General features: G+C 39.1%; 1 protein-coding gene across 2 annotated transcripts; it reads right to left on the reverse strand.

The window, feature by feature from the left end:
- Positions 1–317: 317 nt before the first annotated feature.
- Mterf1 (mitochondrial transcription termination factor 1) lies at positions 318–5080 on the reverse strand. Of its 2 annotated transcripts, none has more exons than XM_087902282.1 (3): positions 4964–5080; positions 2682–2903; positions 318–1598 (listed from the first exon to the last, which is right to left on the reverse strand). In XM_087902282.1, exon 3 carries the CDS (start codon positions 1571–1573, stop codon positions 434–436), a length of 1140 nt encoding a protein of 379 aa, XP_087758408.1. In that variant the 5' UTR covers positions 1574–1598; positions 2682–2903; positions 4964–5080; the 3' UTR covers positions 318–433. The 2 variants fall into 2 exon arrangements, with proteins under 2 accessions (XP_087758408.1, XP_087758407.1); XM_087902281.1 differs by having other exon boundaries at positions 4627–5027.
- Between the last annotated feature and the right edge of the window lie 17286 nt (positions 5081–22366).

Consider the following 22366-nt stretch of genomic DNA (forward strand, 5'->3'; position numbering starts at 1 on the left):
CCATATATAGACTGTTACATCAACTTAAACTAGGTAGAAGTGGCTGGAAGGACCATATCTGAGCATACTAACTATGAGTTCTTGCGACCTATAAACAAAGTATCCACAGAATCACTATAGACATGTCTGTGATGAAAATTAAAACTCGTGGGCCAGCAAGATGGCTCAGTGGGTAAAAACACTTTGCCTCGAAGCCTGATGACTGAGGTCCAACTCCTAAAATCTGTCCCCAATGTCCATGTGCCACGGCATGCACACACACACATGAGCATTTGCAAATGCAGACACGCACACCCTAAAAAATATATACACACAAAACACATATACAAATAAATGTATTCTTAGACATTTTTAAATATTTTAAAAAATAAAACTTTTGCTTTTTGAAATAACACTACACTGCAAGATTTCTTGAGACTCCTTCAGCACTGTCCTACCCATTTAATCTTCTCAATTTAGCTTTATATCTTTTCTGACTCCAGGACAGGAGAGCAATGTTTGATGAACTCAAATCATACCCAGCATGTACCAACTCTTTGATTCGAGTTTTTAAATTATTTATGCTTGCATCCAAAATCCTAGGATTTTCGATTATTCGTGAAATGCTGATTTTTTCTTCTACTAGGCAGTCTATTTTATCATTAAACTTTTTCTCTGATAAGAAGATCATGTTGAGATAGCTTAGGACAAACTTCTGTACCTCCTCATCAGTGCACCCGAGAGAGAGCAGCTTTTCTTGGATATTTGCATAGTTTCTTTTGGTACAGTCATTGGAAAGATCTAGGATTCTAGCTCCTGGGCCACATATCAGAAGCAGCAGATTCTCCGTGTTTAAGTTGAAAGTTGACTGCAAAAATTCAATGTTAGCTTTCACCCGTTTCATGCTCTGAATTAAGATGGAAGGATTTTTAGAAATTATCTTCCTGACAAAATCTGTGGGATCGTTGTGACCTAAGGATACACCGGTCTCCTGCAAAAATTCAACCATTTGTTTATTCAAATTCAGGCTATTAGAGAAGGTTCTAGGAGCCCTGGTCAACAGTTGGCAGAGACATTTATTGGTCAATCCAACAGAGCAGAGGAACTTTATATTATTCTCTAAGTTTAGGTTGTTATTAGACCGAAAAAAGGATTCAGGAGAACGCTCCAAAATATTTATAATTTCAAGGTCTGATGCCATAATCTTTCTCCACAGCTCCCACCGCTTTGAAAGACCTTCAGAAGTGCGAGTTATGGCTCGTGGGTACCTGGAGATGATGCTACCAATCACTTTGTCACTCGCTCCTTTGGATAGAAGGAACATCCTCAGCTCCTGCTCATTCGTAACCACCCTGTTAAAAACTCCAGGCTGCCGTCTTCTTGCCATGTCAATATCAACTCCCATGGTGAGTAAGTTGCTCAGCAGGACCTCATTCTCCGAAGCTTCCCTGTCTTTACTGTCACATTTTACACTACAAGGCCGAACTGAAACTGACTTGAGAAAAATTTCTGCTGAATATTGGATCGTCCAACTTCTTGAACCAAAGAGGAAGCTCCTACCCATAGTCCAGACTTTTCTTGACGCCATAATCATCAGATAGCCCAAAGTTTTTCAAATGCTGTGTAAAATAACATACAATGTTAGCATGCAATATTATATGAATGCCTGTGTTAAATAGCCTATGACAATATTAGAATCCCTTAACCACAACGGGCCTTTCCAGAAGAAAACACCAATTCCTTCAACTTTCCTGGTCCTGCCCTCATGCTCTGCCTCACTACTACTGTTGGATCCCTATGGACATAGGGCTCTACTGCTCTCAACAGAAAGAGAAGCAGAGAGCTATCACTGCTGCCCCAAACTGCCCTGCCCTTTACTGTTCTTTTCACTTCACTGTGTCTGTTTTGTCTATCTGGTATTAGCTCTCCACCCATCTCTCTTTCTGGTTTCTACATCTTGGTTTGTTCCTAATAATGGCATTTTCACTACCATCTTGCCTTTCAACTCACCAGCTGTCTGACCTGCCCCTACCCACAGACAGTGGATTTCTTTGCTTCTGGTCACCTTGATTTCAAACTCTGAATGTAGCCCTGAAAAAACAACACTTCAGATTGTCTAATTTCCATCTTTAGGGTCTTTTTCTGGATTTCCGTGATCCCTTTAAATGGATCACAATGATTCTTAACCTATTCAAATCTCTGGACAACAGTTGCCAATATCAATTTCTACCTCAGTTTACCAAATTGTTTACCTGACCGCAATGCAATATTTCTAAGTTAATTTCCATCTTCAAAATGGGATGGAGTGTTCAATGGTATAGCACATGCTTAACATGCACGAGGCCTTGAGCTTAATCTCCAACACACAAATAGAAAAGGAGGAATTGGTTTTCCAATTTAAGGGTTCCTAGGTCTTAAATCTGGGACACATGGCTGAGGTGCCAAATTAACATGTCAAAGCCGACCTGGCTGCCATGTTCTCCCAGCATGCCCCAGTCCCTACATGTTGCCACACACTAACCCTACCTTGAATGCTCTACCAGCCCAGAGGCTGGGCTGCCCCCCCCACGGTTGTTCTTCCCTATATAATCCAGCTATTTTGGCTCCGCTGGCCCTTTTAATCCTTTCTGGGCATTTTTTGCCTTCTGGCCTCTTGGCCTCCACAGAAGGTTCTACTCTCTCCCTCTCCCCCATCTCCTCACCTCACAGAGTCTGGCTCAGTCTGCTGGTCATGTCCACCTTGAACTCTTTCAAATGCCTCTGGCTGTTTGGCTGTTCTCTTCCTCATATCTACAATAAACCTTCTTCTCCATCACACCTAGACATGACCTCCTTTTATTTCTGAGTAGCTCTTAGTAGGTCAAGCACTCCAATGATGGCCATATACCCAAACGTATATAGGCAAATCCAACTGAATACAATGGCTAGAGAGAGAGAGAGAGAGAGAGAACACAAAATTGAACGGTTATGGAATGGGATGTGGATGTGGGAGGAGTAGAAGGAGGAGTGAATATAATCAAAATTCTCAAGTAATTAATAAAAAATATACATCAAAAAACAAAAAGCAAAAGGCTCTAGCTTGTACAGTTCAACCTTTTCCCTTCCAGATCCTCTTGGGTGACCTCTGCTGGGGAACAGAACTGAACGCTATCAGATGACAATCAGACAAGTTTTATAAAGAGCTTTATAAATAAGAGTGGAAGATCCAGATAAAGAGAAAATACAGCATAATTCTTAAATTGTACTTATCTTATCCTGTGAAAATTTCTGCTTTTAGTGAATTTTCCTCAGATTATTAGCACCACAGTAAATAGGTAAATGTGCCACAAAATATTCAAGAGAAATTCTAATACAGATAACCAAAAATAAGCAAAAAGGTATGCCAAGACAGCTTTTAAAAAAAGATTTAAAAAAAATCCGTTAGGGTTTCTGTTAGATCTGTCACAATTAGATTTTGTTTCTCTTAATATAACTAACTCATCCTCAAGCAAATACTGTCTAAATCAATCAACATGGCCAAGACTGAACTGGGCATATCTATGCAGCCCCCAAACTAGCTCTCCTCTGATTAAGGTCATTTGCGATAAGCACTATGAGGGCTGATTGTCCTTTTCTGTCTTATCCCTACAATCATCAAACCATGCATCAGCTTCACTCACAAACCCTAACAAGGAAATCTTGTTCTGAATCCTGGTCCATTCTAATCTCTTTGTCTTCCCTGTCTTTTCATCATTTTAACTGACATAACAAATAATGGAATCCATTATTATATATGTATGCATGTATGGTCCTTTTCCTCCTCCAATGTTCCTCTTTTGTTTCTATGTCACACACATGCACATACATAGATAACTTAAATAAATCTAAAGTCTACATTAGAAAGATGCCCTATTGTTCCCCCCATAATTCTCCTATTTCCCTGTCCTCATCTTATTAGATCCCTTCCTCCCCAGCCAGTACTTTCTACTTTCATAAGACACACACCCTTTGTGAGTTTCACTTATATTGTCAAACTGTCTTTTCCTTCAGATAGGGTCAATTTCTTGAATCCTAGCTGTACAGCAAAGTCTTGCATAAGCACTATCTCCCTTTTAAGAGTTGTTGAGTTGAACTTGTAACCTCTGGCAAGGTGACTAAATAGCCTAATGCAGTCTTTTTTTAAGAAAGTAAATACAAATATTTACTTCTATTTTCCACTCAAAATAAACCACTTTTTTTTTAAAAAGTAATGTTAAATTTAGCGAATATCATGAAAATATTGGTGATTGTAATTAGTGAGGTCTGAGAATGAGGATTTATGTTCCCTTCTGGCACACAGATGAACGGGCTTTTAAAGAAAACAGGTAATTCCTAGCACTGGGGGTACTACAATCCAGCTAATTCTCTGACACAGCATTTAAGTATAGAAATTTTTTACAAAACTACTTCTTCACATCTTATTTTTCTTACAATAGGAGACTTCGAATATCCCCAGAAAAGGTAAGGACCTGGTATTTCTACCATCGCACCTCCAGTCCGGAAAAGAAAAGGCGATATATCACCAGCGAGGTAGAGAATAAAGAGATTGATTGTGTGAGACGCAGTACCTCCCGCAAACTAAATATTTCTCACTCATGAAGAAAAAGAAAACGGCAACAAAACGCCCACCTCCGTGCAAGCTGGGGGAAAGGCAGTGGAATCACAACGGGTAACCAGAACTCAGCGTTTCGTATACATTTTCTTCTTAATCCACAGCAACGTAAAGGGTGGGCATTGTCCCTAAAGTTACAAATTCTGACACAATCCAAGCTCCTTTATCTGAAGTGTAGAGGGCTTGATGAGTCTACAATCAAAACCACCTTAATTCCTCATCACAGGCTTTCCTTATCTCCAGCGCAATTCTGTAAAGGCCTTTAGCAATCGCACTGTAGAGCACAGACACGCGACCCACTTAAAATCACTGCAAAAGCTGTCAGCTTCACCCGGAGCCATACACAGAACTCACGTGGTAACAAAACTCGCGGTAGATGAGTTTTACTTTCGCTTCTAGAAGAACTGGAGAGATGGGAGGGCGGAAGTAAAGACTAACTTCCGGCCTCCAGCCGGGCGCGGGTGACGTCATCGGATCTGCGCCCCCAGGCTGCGCAGGCCTAAATCCTCGCGAATCTGACGGTTGCTGCCCAGCAGGAGGCGACAAGAGACCGCTGTGGATGCTAGCAAGTGCCTCTGGAACTGCGAAAGTGTAGCTGAGAAAAAGTGTAGCTGAGTTATTGGAGGGTTTGGGGAATAGGAAGACCAAAGGTAGAGGGTGAACGGTGAAGAGCAAGTAAGAAAATGATTAGTAATGTCCTGACAGAAGGAGAAACTGGAGTAAATAACGAATTGGCAAATCAAATGTCTTTGTTTTATGTTGAGACCACCCTGATGCTGAAAACCTTGAGTTTTGATACAAAACAAAATTTGTATCAGAGAATAAAAACTTATCAATAGAAAATACCACAGTATGTGCAAAGTCATGCTGGAGACACGAGAATACAAAAACAGATTTACCAATGAAGCGACAGTATCGTTCTGCTTGAGTGTAATAATACTCTAGGACCATGTCCATCCAGGGGGAGCATTTGCCAAAACTTCCAAAATTGTTAGGAAAGGTTGTTGCAAAGTTCCTAAGGACCAATCTTCTAATCGTGTAGAAGGCCTTCTCAGGGCTCCCAGATACAGCAAAAGGTTTGAATGATGAGACTATGTCCACGCAAGTTAGGTCTGTGCTGCAGTAAGAGCTGTGCAGCAAGCCCTGTGCAGATGGAGCAGTGTCCTTCAGTGACCGAGAATGCAGCCTAGTGATTGCCATTGCATCTTCTCATGCCTGGGCTCTTCCTTTCCTCTGCTCCTCTTCCCACTTTTCAATCATGTCCTTGTTCTTAAGACTTGTCTGTGCCAAAATCAGTAAAGTTATAATTTGAAAGGAATTTTATTCTTTCAAAACTGGCCCTCGACGGCAGCTAATTATGCATTCTTAGGAATGTAACCTTAACAGTATTTAGTAGGGGAGATGGAATGGGAGGGAAGGGCAAGGCCTACAGAGCCATGATTGCCATGCTCAAGCTGGCTAGGGTCTCTTCAAAAACTCTACAGAGTTGTGGTTGATTAAAATAGTAAAGTTAATGAGAGGGTTTCAATAGCTAACATACTGTAAACTACCAAACAAAAAGCTAGCTTAATTCCCTTCCCTTTGAAAACAGTGCTTTCTAAGGACCTCACAGTCCTCAAGAATTTATTCCAGGCAGCTTACCCTCTCTGAAATTCATCTAAGCAGTCTAGAAGGACTCCTCCAGCCTTGTTTCTTAATATAACAAAAACCTGTGGCAAAGAACTGGATACCGGCTTGGAAAATTTGCTGACTGCAGACCTGGAAGGATCCTGGATTCCGATGGAAGTTAGGCTGGCAGCTTAAGCAGAACAGAACAATCCTTTGACATCCTGTTCAGCTGTGTGAGTTTAAAAGCCTGTACCATGTTTTGATCCCACAGAACTGTGCATTTAATCAATTACCATGGAGAAATTTTCAATCTTGGTAGAGAAATATTTTCAGCAGAGAGTTGGAAAACAAATACTCAGAAGGGTGGCATTTTTCTTATTCAAAACTATTTACAGTAAGTTTTAAAATTCCATCCTTAAAGATTTAGCCCTTTTTTATAGTGTAGTAGTTGTAAATTTAAATGCTTTGAAAGAGGAAACATTAAACTATTGATGGAAAATTTTTCTGCAATGGGCCAGTTATTATCTAAAGCTTGCATGCTCATTTGTATACTATTATTTTCTTCATTCCTTCTTTCTGTTTTTAACCCTTTCTTATTTCCTTCACCCTTATGTGTGTGTGTGTGTGTGTGTGTGTGTGTGTGTGTGTGTGTGTGAGAGAGAGAGAGAGAGAGAGAGAGAGAGAGAGAGAGAGAGAGAGAGAGAAATCTGTGTCTCTGCACATAGGTGCATACAAGTGCCCTCGGGGGGCCAGAAGAGGGCATCCAATTTCTGAAATCTTTCCAAATCTACTTATTTCTCATTTCTGTATACATAGGAATCATCATTCCCATTTCTATAAATCTTAGTATTCTGCTCAAACATTGTAATATCAAGTTCATTCTATCTGGGTTGAAATGGCTTTAATACATACATGTCATTCTTCCAGCGCAACAGCAATTCCTTGCAGACATAGTGTCTGGCTACTCATCCATGTGGAGTCCAAGTATCAATTGTCCTCTAGTCCTCTGGCTCTGCTGACTATACATGCCCCTGGTGCACACAGAACCCAGAATAACTGAGCCCCCACTAAAGTACTCTGCATATAAAAGCACCAAAGAAAATGGAGACTGTTACATGTCTCCATTTACATGTACACATCAGCCTCCTCAGCTCATTCTGTTACACTGACTGGCTCACAGTTTCTTTCTTCTAAATGGTCCCCCAGAACTCCTGACTCTTCTACTTTTTGTCCCATTTCATCCATGTTCTGTCTTCTCTCCACACTGGTATCTCTAACAAAAGCATGAGTCTCAACAAAGTAAGCTTTCATATAGGTCCCTGCGTGGTTGGGGTAGTGGGGAATACTCCACTATGTCAAAACCTATTTTCCCAAAAAGGCAGTTTATTATCCTGTTTTTCAGAGAAGGTAAACATAAAGAGTTAAATAATTAGCCTTCTATCGTACAGGTAAAATGTAAGCAGTAACTGGACCCATGCTTTCTGAAACCAGAGTCTCAGCCCAGAAGCAAACTCTGCTCATCTCTGCAGCTTGGAATACAATCCCTCCCCTAGTGAGCACATAGAAATGATGGTTGGAGTGAAATGGGCCTGCATTTTGGGGAGTTCAGAATGTTGTTAAACCTGAGAATCTCGAGGATAAAAGACTAAATCCACAATTGTCCAATTAAAGCAAGCTGTATTTGGGGGTGCACCTGGGACTGGCAAGCCGGATGTTTCACCCTAAGTCAGGATTTTAGAGAGTAGCCCAACCAGCCTATTAAAGTCCCTTTTATAGGAGAGATAAAGTATTCCAGGGTTGAGAGAGTCAGCTGTTATACATTGTTAGAAGGTTACAATGAGCCGGGTGGTGGTGGCTCATACCTTCAATCCCAACACACCGGAGGCAGAGGCAGATCTCTGTAAATTTGAGTTTGAGGCCAGCCTGATCTATAGACCAATGTTCCAGGACAGGCTCCAAAGCTATACAGAGAACCCCTGTCTTGAAAATAAAGCTACAGTGAAAGGGAAGGGACAAGGGTAAGGATATACATCATGGGCATTGAGTAGCAAGTTAGTGTAGATTGAAAGCTGCATGTTTTGCAGTTTACATCAGATCCAAAAAACAGGAACTTATTCTTAATTACAAATGGAAACTTTAGCTTTGAGGATTTTACACAGAGCTTATTTTTTAACTACAAACAGAAACCTTAACCTGCACAGGACAAACCTCTCCTCTCCACTCTGCTCCTCTCCTCTCCTCTCCTCTTCTCTCTCCCTCTCTCTCCTGTCTCCCTCTCTCTCTCTCTCTCTCTCTCTCTCTCTCTCTCTCTCTCTCTCCTGTGTTTGAGTGTGTGTGTGTGTGTGTGTGTGTGTGTGTGTGTGTGTACTGGTATATTATTCGTGTTTTAATAAATAAAGCTTGCCTGAAGATCAAAAGGGCAAAACAGCCACACTAGTCAGCTATACAGGCTAGGGAGTGGAGACACACACCTTTAAACCCAGGACTCGGAGACAGAGGCAGACAGATCCTTGTGAGTTCAAGGCTACTCTGGGCTACACCAGGTCAATCCAGAAACAGATCCAGGTGGTGGTGCTTCACACCTTTAATCCCAGTGTTTGGGAGTCACACACATTTAATACCAGCACTAGGGAGGTGGAGATAGTAGCGATATGGCTGGATGGAGAGAAGAATATAAAGGGGAAGAGACAGCAACTCAGTCAAGTGTGGAGTCTGAGGATTTGTGGAAATGGGATCTTGCCCTTTTGGTCTGAATATTTTGTAGAGGTAAAAGGTCTCTGTAGTGGTTGACCGCTTTGCTTTTCTGATCTTCAGGTTGAACACCAATATCTGTCTCAGGGTTTTATTATTCGTGCAACATGTGTGTGTTTCTCTCTCTCTCTCTCTCTCTCTCTCTCTCTCTCTCTCTCTCTCTCTCTCCCTCCCTCCCTCCCTCCATTCCTTTATTTCTTCCACCCACCTCTGTTCCCACTTCTCCCTCTCTTCCCATCCCCCAATTCACTACTCCTCTGTTTTAAACAGGAGCATCTTAATTACAAATAGAAACCTTTAAGTTGCAAGGACTTAGCAGGACAAGCAGGAACTTATTCTTAACTGTCTTTAACTGCAGACAATACCTTTAATCTGAAGGGTATATTTTTTCCATTTTGATCTCCTATTAATTTGCAAGGTATCTTGTTCCTGTTTTGGTCTTACAATACTCAAGTCTAATATATCTAATTAGCATCTGTGTCATTTCATGCCTATCTGCAGCTTTCTGCATTTATTAGTATTAAGCAATGTATTGACTGTGAAGCTCTGTTTCTTTGGCATTAGTTGGCCATTCAATACTTATGCACCAACTGTGGTCACTGGAGAAGCAATGAAACAGTAGAAATACTGCTTGTCTTAAGATGTCTAGTGAGATATAGTTTTAAAACAGGGTTGTATCAACTCATATCCAAGGGCACATCTAGTTCTAAAATTCTGAAACTCTATTCTGTGGGATCTTTTCTCTCTCAGCACCTAAGTAGTGTGGTTATTTATCAAGAAAGTGTCTTATTTTTCTTCCTATCCCATGGACTCAAGTCAGTGCAAAAAAGGAGATGGGAGGTAAGTAGGCACTATTTATCAACCACAAACAAGAGGAGTAGATCAGGGCCAAGCCAAACAGCATGGAGGTTTGGCTTACTGCCCAGCTTCCTCACTTCTTTATAATATCTACCATCAGGTATCCTCTGGATCCCAGTGGGCCACTAGCAAGTCAAGTGGACATAAAGTCTTCCCACCACAGAACCACGTGCAGAGTTTCCCACCACAGAATACCCTGCAGGATTTCCTTCACCACTTTCACCATGAGTTGGATGCTTGACATTTTCTCCTCTGTGTGACTCACATCACTGCAACCCTTGCAGCATAATAATATCACCAGGGGAGCCTTTTCTAGGCTCTGTGCCACAGAAGCCCAGCCTTCTATGCCAGGGGATTCTCATTTAATTGGTAGGATCAGATAATGGTATGATTTTGTGGGATTTTTTTTGTTCCTGGCAAAGGTTCTAATCAACAGCCAGAATTTAAAAACCTTTGAAACTAGAGTCCTTTTGTACCCATATTCCTCAACTAAACTCAATATGGAGGCTAATTCTATTCCTAGTCAAGGAGAATTCAAGGAATTTCAGGTGGTGCAGCAACACCACAGTTCAGTACTCGAGTTTAATCCCACAGAGGCCTGGACTCTTGGTTTCAGTAATTATACATGGTTGCTGTGTTTAATCATGATCAAACTCTTCTGGCGGGGTCTATCTTTTACAGCTTCAAATGTTCCAGGGTAGGAGTGCGTGGGTTAGAAATGTTAGGCAGGAAAAACAGAGATGGAAAAGAAATACAGAGACAGGACAGAGTCAGGAGGGCAACCCGGTGAATACTGAATCTGTCTGTGTTTATTCTTATTATCTTTAAATACCCCAATCCAAAAGAGGGGAAGAAAGCAAAAGACTTTTTTAATCATGATGCAAGAACAAAGTGTCTACTAGGTCAAGATTTTCTGCTAGTAGCCACACCTTAAGTCAAATCTCCTGTCAATAACCTTGAAGGAGCAAGACTAGGCCTGAACTCTGACCTTTACTCAAGGTGGAATGTATCCACTTCTGTGAACTCGGACACTCTTCCCTCAAAGGAAGATGAGGGGTATAAAGGGAATCAGTTGCTGGGACAGCAAAGCAGCAGATGCTTGTCCTCCGCCCCACGTCCTGCTCAAACCGCTTTAACAAAGTTGTCCAACATTAAGTGTCACTTAGTGGCAGGAATCTGAGGAAAATTACACGAGGGAGCTGCCCTTCAGTAACACCTCCAGTCAAGCTGCCAGGCAGTTCTCAGCATTTCTCTCTGTCTGTCTGTCTGTGGCAGAGACACATTATGACCCTTCTCAGAGAACTTTTATTTTCTGCATGTTTTGTCTTCTTGATTACAGAATTGTTTCTCTTTGGATGTGTTTACAAACCTCTCCCATCCTATGGTTTCGTCACTCTTAAGTGCAAGCTGGCATCAGTTCTATATCTAAATGAAAGAAAGGAAAGATTGTGTGTTTTTGGAAGTGAAATCTTAACATAAAAATGAAAAAAACAACCTTTAGGGTATAAAGTACTAATAAAATTTTTAGAATCTCCTTAAAACCATATTCCCAGTGTAACCCTTTCACCAGAAAGCAACACCCAAAGCTGGTTTGCTAGTACTCACTTGTGTCCCAACACTTGGGAAACTGAGGCAGGAGACACTGGGTTCAAGACAGCACAGTAGGCCTAACTTCAGTAAAAAAAAAAAAAAAAGCATGAAAACAATACAACCTTAGACAGGAAAGAAAGCTGAGGAGTGGGGAGAGGGAGAGGGGAGGAGAGGGAACCAGAGAAAGAGACAGAGATAGAAAGACCAAAATAACTTAATTATTTCAGCTAAGAAGTCAAAGGAAAAGGAGATAGTCCATAAAGAGAGACAGACATAAGAGGACTGACTCTTTTGTTCTTGTCCTTAAGGCAGAAATTCAGGATATAGTCTTGACTGCCTAGAATTCACTATGTGGACCAGACTAGTTTTGAAATCTGCCTGTCTCAAGCAACTGGAATTAAATCTTTGCTGAAGGCAATCTTCAGTGACTTGTTTCTGTTAATTAGATTGGTAACATCCCAACTGAAATTACCTGGCGCGAGTACAAAGGAAACACGGAACACGCAACAAACCCACTTAGGAGTTTATTAGAGGATATCTGTACAGGGCTGGTGAAGTCTGTGTGCAGAGAGAGAGAGCTAAAATGTAAATCCAGCTTTTAAAGGCTGCCTAGCACGTGCACACACGGGGATGATGTAGCTATGTCATACGCAGATGATGGAACTCACACATGTGCACAAGGATATACGTAGCTTTGTCATACGTAGGTAATGCAGCCATGCTGCACATGGGTTCATGCCGGGCCTTTTAAGGTCCCCAGGGCTGCTAGGTATTTTTGCCTGAGGGCTTATCTGCACATATGTAACCCTGGGCCCGGAAGTGCCAGCCATGCTGGTTGGCTAAAATCACAACACCAACTAGCAATGATGTGGAGTTTGCTACTCTCTTTCGTGATCACGCAGAAATAAAATTATATGATCTCTCAGTACCAATGTGAGTTTTATAAAACAGTACCCTTGTACTTAATTACTATGACAATTTTTAAAACAATTCCCATTATTATGCCTATAAGAATTCTCATTAGAATGTTTTTATTAAAATTTAAATTCAGGTCCCCAGCCTATGGTGTTCTCTTCTAAATCTAAAGACTTCTGTGACACAATCCCTCCGCATGATAGTTAAGTACACATCACATATTGAAAAACTGGCACTAAGAATAAATGGAATAGCCCAGCAGTGGCAGTGCATACCTTTAATCCCAGCAACTGGGAGGCAGAGACAGGCAGATCGCTGTCAGTTCGAGGACAGCCTGGTCTACAGGGTGAGTTCTAGGACAGTCAGGACTACACAGAGAAACCCTGTTTGGAAAACATAAACAAATTCAAATATTTGTCTAATTAAAAATAAACCCCAAATATATTTGATTTCCTTGGTGTTAAACATAAACCTACGCTTGACCTTTTTGTCTGTGTTAGCTAGCCAGTGTGATCTGTGAATGCTTACCTCATAAAAAGGTTTTCTGGTGTTTTGAAGTACTTAAAACAATGCAGTATTTCTCTATAAGTGAGAATGTGCTCTCTATTGCGCTTGGGATTATTGCAGTCATGATTTATGATCTCTACTATTTTTATGACATATTTAAATTAGCCATTTGAGTCAGGTATCCCAATGTATTTAATTCATTGATTGCATTGTCTAAACCCCTCCTTGAATTTCTTCTCTGGATATATTACTCCTACTGTCTAAATGATTCATCTTACCAAGCTTTCTAAGGTGACAAGGCCTGTTGCTCACTGGGATAGAATGCTAATGTGAAAGCAAGCCTCAGCTCCAAAACTACTTCCTTTCATTAAAGAGAAAGAGAAAGAAACATCATGTCTAGAACTAGATACTTGGAACTTCAGATCTATCAGACCATATATTGTACCAATGCCAGGTTCAGGAAACAAAGGCGTCCTTCTTCTTGGGGTATGTATTATTTCAGTCATTCTGGGGGTCACATACCAGTTATTGTGTATGAAGGTACATTTGCGTAAACATCTTCAGAGGAGAAACTGCTATGAAATTTTGAGGGGAGGGAGGGCAAAGGGAAAGTCTCAATGAACCGGCACTGATCTGATCGGCAAACATTTGCACCTGTGTTGTAAGAATGCATGTCACAATGTCATTTTTTATCTATCATACTCAAGATGTTTTAAGGGATTTATTTACTGTGATTTTCTTTGAGAATTGATGTAGCCACAAAATATAGTACTTGGGAGTCTTCATCTATAGGCAATATAGCATTTTGTGACAGTGTTGTGACTTTTGAAGTCCTTTTTTCTTTATTAAAGTTTTAGCTTTTTTCTTCAATAAATTTATACTTCATGGTTTTATAGTTTGAAATGCTTCCAAACTTTGAAATAAGTTTTCAGAAATAGGATTTCTATTAGTCTCTTAAGTGGTTTACAAATATCATTTCAATTTGTGATCTGTAACATATCTTCAAAAATTCAACACTCTTCGGAAATGTAGAAGAATATTATGCTAGACAATTACTCTAAGACTTCTATCTTCTATCTGGAAACAATTTGACACAAATTCCAGGGCCAAAGGGAAGTCTTTTCTCTCTTTCTAGCCATCAACTCTGCAGTTCTATTTAGATGGAAGAGATCCAACTCCAATGGTGTATTTACAAGACAGGAAAGTTTGTAAATGTTAACGTTAAGAGATCCAAGTCTCTAATTACTTGACACTATTTTTAGGCTATTGATAATGTGAGAAGAGTATATTCTCTTGTCAACTAACAAAATAACTTAGTTCTCTTCAAATGATAAAGTGGGTTAGAGGACATAAAAAGTAGTTATCAAAGGGCATCTTTATCCTGCCTCATGGTATATTTGTTTTACTTTTAAGAGCTATATCTATACAATTTGGAAGAAAGTTACAAAACAAGATAAATGTGAATCTCTCTACCATTCCTCAGTCACCCAGTTTTCTTCTATTGATGCACTCTGTCCAATGTCTTGGAGGTTCTTCCAATGATACTTCATGATGTACCAACACATAACAGTAAATGTTCGCTGTCCATCCATTTTTATTCCCATCTCCCCTTTCTTTCTCACCCTCTTCCTCTCCGTCTCTCTCCTCCTTTCTATTTCTGTCCTTTCTCTCTCTCCCTCCTTCCATCTAATTTTTTATATGAAAGCCAGTATGATCATGTTCTTTTCTGTTTTTTGAATTTATAGTCTTGAAGTTTGTTCACAGTCGGTACATAAAAAGGTCCAGCTTGTTTCTACATAGTGATCTGAGTCTGCATAATGTTCTGAGTCGGTACATAAAAAGGTTCAGCTTGTTTCTGCATAGTGATCCACTGTGTAAGGTCACTAAAATCTCCTATGGAGTTCCTTACAATGAGTGATAAGATGCTTTCCATCTTCTACCATCACCAGTAATTGGCAGCAAATATTTGTGTGCTGGTGTTGAATAATAAATGTTATCTGCAGAACAAGCACCCAAGCCTTGAGATTTAATCAGGGTAGTAACATTTTCACTGTGATAAGTAGGACCAAATTGCCCTTCATAAAAGTTATACTCATTTTCACTTCCAATAATAATGTATGAGAGGGAATCAAAGTACGCTGATGATCCACTTATTTCTTTGTAACAGAACAATATTGTTTTTATAGTTTATTAATTAGGGACAAACATATTTGAAAGAAAGAACAAGCTGACAGTGTATAACAACTAATTCAGTTTGTTAACAAGTGAGGAAATCATATGACAAGAAGCATTTTATTGTTTTATTTGTTTTGTTCCTTTTTTGTTTTGCTTCTTTTTATTAGTTCTTTGATAATTTCATACAATGCATTTTAATTATATTCAACTCTACTCGGGTCCATCTTACCCTTACCTGCCCACGCAACCTTATATCCTTTTTTTAATCCACCAAGTCCAACTTGTGCTGCCCATATACATTCTTGGATGTGAGGCCTTCCTCTGAAGTGTGATCAATTTACTAGAGGCAATGCTCTTAAAGAAATTAAAAAATTAAATTAAAAAAGTTTTAATTGCCAATATCTCCTCAGCAAGGGGTGGGACGTCATGTCCCACTCTGCTCCCTGTGCTGGGATTTGAGCTGGCCTCAGCCTGTGAAGAGAAGGGGGTGTGACACAGATCTCCCATTTAGGGCTGAACACTCTGTGGTCTCTTCCTCTCTCTGCCTTGACCAGTTGTGGATCTCCATATTAATCATCATCCACCACAAGAAGAAGTCTGTCAGATGAGAGTTGAGAGATACATCAATCTGTGGGTCACTTTAATAACTATGACCCTTTTAGTAAAACAGCAGTAGTAGAGACTTCATTCTTGAATTATAAAAATAATTGTGCTTTTAATTCATGCATTTCTGGAGAGTGTGTAGTGTGAAGAATGGTACGGAGAAGTAAAGGACAGCAAGCTCGGTCAAGTTTAGAGGTGTGTAAAATGTGCTTATGTTTCTGATGCTTGATGTTTTGCTTTGTGAGTGCTTTACATCTGAATTATTCTGTGGTTTTAGAATCTTTTCTCGATTCTTTGAGAATCTGACTATGTGAGTACAAGAATGTCCCAGCTTACAGATATACTCCAAGTTTTCGTTTTATTTTGTTTTGGTACTAATTGATTGTCTTGAAAGGAGAGGATGTGATATAGTACTGAATATTTTAGTCTGCTGATTTTCTGCACTTTGGTAAATTGTGGGTCTCTGTGTTAATCACCACCTACTACAAATAGAAGCTTTTCTGATGAATGTTGAGAGATGCATTAAACTATGGATGTAATGATAAATCATTAGAAGTTAATTTATTCTATGTCTATCTAACAGAATAATCATGCTAGATTCTCCTCTAGAACCGGTGAGTTGTCTAGCAACATTCTTGATTTGAACATGATACCATTTCATCATGATGGATTTCATCTTGTGGAGAAATATTAAAATCCAGTCAGAAATTGGTTGGTCATTTCCCTCATGATGTTTGTGCCACTTTGTACCAGTGGGCATGTCTTGTCAACCAAACATTAGTATAGCTTGCAGAATTTATAGTTGGGTAAGATTGACAGTTACTTTTCTCCTCTTGTAGTGTATGTTTTACATTCCAACACTATGGGAGCTAGCCAATAGGGATGAAGCTTCCAGGTCAATACCAGCTTGTTTTTTCTTCAGCAATGGGGTCTTAGCATAAAATACTGATGAGTAACCAGTAGCATTGTCAATAACATGTAATTTTTAATATTTATTCATTTATTATGATATAATATTCTGTTGTGTGTATGCCTGCAGGCCAGAAGAGGGCACCAGACTTCATTACAGATGGTTGTGAGCCATCATGTGGTTGCTGGGAATTGAACTCAGGACCTTTGGAAGAACAGGCAATGCTCTTAACCTCTGAGCCATCTCTCCAGTCCCAATATCATGTAATGTTATTCAAATTAATTTTTCTTATTTTACCCAAATGTTTATCATGCTATTTTGGCCCTAATCTCAAATCGCAGAGTCAAATGTGACAAAAAACACTTTCTCCAGTATTTTATCTTAACATGGAACTCTAAGGTATAGTTCACCACAGTTATAACATCAAATGCATATCACATGAAGATAACACATCTCTTCAGTAACAGGCACAGAATATACTACCATGATTGAACAATTTATTTGACACATTATTTGAAACATTAAGTACTCTTTCCTGATTCACTATAACACCATGGACATCTTTGCCAATGGTAGGATCAGTACTGTATATGACACCAAAGCAATAAGTAGTTTTAAGCATACATGATCAATTCTTGATCCGAATCCCCTTTAAATATCAAGTTCATAGTCACAGCTACTTAAAGTTGACTGTGCTTAAGCTGTCCTGGAATTTTACAGATAAATATCTTCTCTTTCAATGAGTTTACATTACAAAGGATTCAAGTGTATAAAGAGAATACATTTTACATCTCTCTGATAAACAAGTTTCCTTCTACAAATTGTAGGAGTCAGGCCTGGGATCATTTGACTAATACATCCCAAGAAGACACTACCATGGTGATAAACTAAAAGACAGTGTTCCAACCTGCTTTTTTGTAATGACTGGTTTTATATATTTTTTATTAAAGCAGAAAATGACTTTCAAAAACTTAAGGCTGGAGCGGAATGTTTTCCAAGAAATTATTCATTGTATGTATATCTATGACATCATCACAGCTAAACAGATCTAGACGAAATTACTTATCCAACTCTCGTTTCTTGTGTGCAGCTTCTGTGAAATTCTTCATCTATTAGTCTTTAAAAAGACTTTAAAGTCATCAATGAATAGGACACTTGCCTAACTTGGTACCAATATTTGTATAATCAATCAAAAATTTTTCAGGCAGAATTTAGAGGGACAGCTTAAGGATACAGCATATAATTCGCATCTGTGAACCCTTAAAATGGATGAATCATTCAGATAACTGGATAGTGTTATTAAATGCTCAGACCCACAGAACCATTCAGATGACTGGATTGTGTTATTAAAATGTTTTGAAAAAGAAGTAAAATATTTCTTTTTCAGAATATGTTAATTTTTTGAAGCAAACATAAGCAAAGGAAGAAGTTTAAAACATCCAGTTAATTAATTCTGGAGATAAATGTCTATAGAATGTCTTGACTTTCACGTAAAATGATTCATGTAGAAAGATCTAGTTTCAACTTATCTAGTTTGAACTTATTATTGCTAGCCAAATCATTATTCATTTTAATAAGATTATAAAAATATTGCTGAGTACAGTGATGTTGTTTAGTATTGCTTAACTTCTTGCCAATTATTCATTAAATTCTCCAACATGACTATAAAACTCAGACCATGTGTGACATTATCACATCACAATTATTAATTTGCCATAGAAATATAGATAAGTAGTGTCTTATGTTCATTAGCTCTTCATTTTTGTAATAACCCAGAAAATTAAAATTAGGGTCTTTTTAAAAAGGTGAGAAAATTTCAGGCCAATGGAGTTAAACATGTCTGGATATACAGTTTGCGTGGCAGGGTAAGAACTGAACTGGAAACTGGATCTTTCCATATGAATCATTTTAGTGAAAGTGAAGACATTCTAGAGACATTTATCTCCAGAAAATAAATTCAGAGGAAATTAATTTAAATCCTTACAGGGAAGGCTGAATTTGTTTTTTGGTTTTTTTGGTTTTTTGTTTTTTTAGAGGGAATGATATTCTGTTCCCACGAATGGCATATGGGGAGGAAAACAGAGTTAAAACAGTTCTGGAAATGTACTTTTCTTAAACTGGGTCCTGGATGCACAGATACTCATTATGTTATTTTCTTATTATATAAACTTAAAAATAGTCAGATAAATGAATTGCTAAGGTTTATAATGAAATATTTGCTTAAATGTGTTTATTTATTTATTAAACAAGAAAAACTACCTTTTTTATTATACACACCAATCCAAGTTCCCACTCCCTCTGCTCTTCCCATTCCCTTCAATTACCCCCCCTCCCCCGCCATATCCACTCCTCAGAGAGGGTAAGACACATTGCTTTGTGGAAGGTCCAAGGCCCTCCCTACTATATCTAGGCTGAGCAAGGTATACAAAGAGAATAGGTTCCCAAAAAGTCAGTACAAGCAGTAGGGATAAATTCTGGTGCCACTGCCAGTGGCCCCTCAGTCTGCCCCGGCCATGCAACTGTCAACTACATTCAGGACTAGTTTGGTTCTATGCTGGTACCTTCCCAGTCTGGCTGAAGTTTGTGAGCTCCCATTACCTCAGGTAAACTGTTTCAGTAGGTGAACCCATCATGGTCTTGACCTCTTTGCTTATATTCTCATTCCTCTCACTCTTCAACTGGACTTTGGGAGCTCAGTCCAGTGCTCCGATGTCGGTCTCTGCCTCTGTTTCCATCAGTTTCTGAACGAAGGTTCTATGGTGATATTTAAGATATTCATCAGTCTGACTACTGGCAAGGCCAGTTGAGCACCCTCTACTCTATTGCTTTGGGTCTTAGCTGGGATCATCCTTGTGGATTCCTGGGAATTTCTCTAGAGCCAGGTTTCTTTTTTTTTTCTGTTCTTTTCTTTTTTTTTCAAAGTTTATTAAATTATAAACGTTTCCATTTCCGCCCCTCCTCCCAACACCCTCCCACTCCCCCCACTTCCTCTCCTCCTCCCTCTCCATCCCTAAGAGCAGTCAGGGTTTCCTGCCCTGTGGGAAGTTCAAGTTCCTCCCCCCTCCCTCCAGGTCCAGGAAGGTGAGTGTCCGGACAGACTGGATCCCAAAAATCCAGTATATGCAGAGGAAACTAGTCCCAGTGTCATTGTCAATGGCTTTTCAGAAAGACTCCGAGTCAGCCACATTCAGAGAATCCGGCCACATTTAGAGAATCTGGTTGGATCACGTGCTCGTTCAGTCCCAGTCCAACTATAGAGCCAGGTTTCTTGCTAACCCTGTAATGGCTCCCTCAATTGAGATATCTCTTTCTTGGCTATCTCTGTCCTTCCTCCATCTCAACTATCCCACTCCCTCAAGTTCTCCTCATCCATCCCCCTTTCTCCTCCTCTTCTCTTTTCACCCTCTTTTCTCCCTCCCCTACCCCCATCCCCCCAATTTTGTCGTGCAATCTTGTCTGTTTCCAATTTCCAGGTGGATCTCTATATGTTTTTATTGGGGTTCACCTTATCACTTATCTTCTCTAGGATCATGAACTATAGACTCCATATCTTTTGTTTACAGCTAGTATCCACTTATGAGTGAGTACATACCATATTCATCTTTTTGGATCTGGATTATCTCGCTCAGGATAGTGTTTTCTAGTTCCATCCATTTGCATGCAAACTTCAAGATGTCATTGATTTTTTTTTTAACTGAGTAGTACTCTAATGTGTAAATGTGCCACATTTTTTTATCCATTCTTTGGTTGAAGGGCATCTAGGTTGTTTACAGGTTCTGGCTATCACAAATAATGCTGCTGTGAATATAGTTGAACAAAATGCCTCTGTAATATGATTGAGCCTTTTTGGGTATATGCCCAAGAGTGGTATTGCTGGATTCTGAGGTAGGTTGATTTCCAATTTTCTGAGAAACCACAATATGGATTTCCAAAGTGGATGTACAAGTGTGCATTCCCACCAGCAATGGAGGAGTGTTCCTCTTACTCCACATCCTGTCCAGCTTAAACTATCATTGGTGTTTTTTATTTTATATTCTGACAGATGTAAGGTGATATCTCAGAGTTGTTTTGATTTGCATTTCCCTGATGGCTAGATATATTGAACATTTTCTTAAGTGTTTTTTGGCCATTTAAGATTCTTCTGTTGAGAATTCTATGTTTAGTTCTGTACCTCATTTTTAAAATTGGATCATTGTGAATTTTGATGGCTAATTTCTTGAGTTCTTTATATATTTTAGAGATCAATCCTGTCTGATGTGGTGTTGGTGAAGATCTTTTCCCATTTAGTAGGCTGTCTTTTTGTCTTATTGACTGTGTCCTTTGCTTTACAGAATCTTCTCAGTTTCAGAAGGTCCCATTTATTTATTGTTGCTCTCAGTGTCTGTACTACTGGGGATTTAGGAAGTGATCTCCTGTGCCATTGCATTGAAGGCTACTTCCCACTTTCTCTTCTATCAGGATTATTGTAGTCAGATTTATATTAAGGTCTTTAATCCATTTGGACTTGAGTTTAGTGCATGACTATAGATATGGATCTATTTTTATTCTTCTACATGGTGGCATCCAGTTATGCCAGCACCACTTGTTGAAGATGCTTCATTTTTTCCATTGTATAATTTTAGCATTTTATTGAAAATAAGGTGTTAATAGGTGTGGATTAATTTCCAGGTCTTTGATTCTGTTCCATTAGTCAACCTCTCTGTTTTTATACCAATACCAAGCTGTTTTCATTACTGTATCTCTATAATAGAGCTTGATGTCAGGAATGGTGATGCCTCCGGAAATTCTTTTATTGTACAGGATTGTTTTGGTTATCCTGGGTTTTTTTGTTTTTCCATATGAAGTTGAGTATTGTTCTTTCAAGGTCTGTGAAGCATAGTGTTGAGATTTTGTTGGGACTTGCATTGAATCTATAGATTGTTTTCGGTAGGAGTGCCATTTTTATTATGTTGATCCTACCTATCCAAGAACATGGGGGATCTTTCCATTTTCTGGTATCTTCTTCAATTTTTTTTCTCCAAAAACTTAAAGTTCTTGTTGAATAGGTCTTTCACTTCTTTGGTTAGTGTTGCCCCATGATATTTTATGTTATTTGTGGCTATTGTGAAAGGTGATGTTTCTATGATTTCTTTCTCAGCTTCTTTATCATTTGTATATAGGAGGGCTACTGATTTTTTGAGTTAATCTTGTATCCTGTCACAACACTGAAGGTATTTATCAGCTGTAGGAGTTCCCTGGTAGAGTTTTTGGGATCACTTATATATACTACTATATTATCTGCAAATAATGAAAGTTTGACTTCTTCCTTTCCAATTTGAATCTCCTTGATCTCCTTTTGTTGTCTTATTGCTATAGCACAACTTCAAGAGCTATTTTAAAAAGATATGGAGAGAGTGGACAGCCTTGTCTTGTTTCTGATTTTAGTGGAATCACTTTGAGTTTCTCTCCATTTAATTTGTTGTTGGCTGTCAGCTTGCTGTATATTGCTTTTATTATGTTTTGATATGCTCCTTGTATCCTTGATCTCTCCAAGACCTTTATCATGAACGGGTATTGGATTTTGTCAAATGCTTTTAAGCATATAATGAGATCATCATATGTTTTTTCTTTCAATTTATTTATATGGTAGATTACATTGATAGATTTTCATATATTGAACCTTCCCTGCATCTGTAGCATGAAGCTGATTAAAATCATGGTGAATGATTTTCTTGATGTGGTTTTGGATTCAGTTTGCCAGTATTTTATTGAGTATTTTTGCATCTATGTTCATGACTGAGATTCATCTGTAATTCTCTTTCTTGGTTGAGTCTTTGTGTGGTTTTGGTGTCAGGGTAACT

Source organism: Myodes glareolus, chromosome 27 (assembly GCF_982192425.1).
Source record: "Myodes glareolus chromosome 27, mMyoGla1.1, whole genome shotgun sequence".
Classification (NCBI taxonomy): domain Eukaryota; kingdom Metazoa; phylum Chordata; class Mammalia; order Rodentia; family Cricetidae; genus Myodes; species Myodes glareolus.

Excerpts from the sequence above, each read along its gene's own strand:
- Mterf1 (XM_087902282.1), bottom strand. The coding sequence starts at position 1,573 with ATGATTATGGCGTCAAGAAAAGTCTGGACTATGGGTAGGAGCTTCCTC.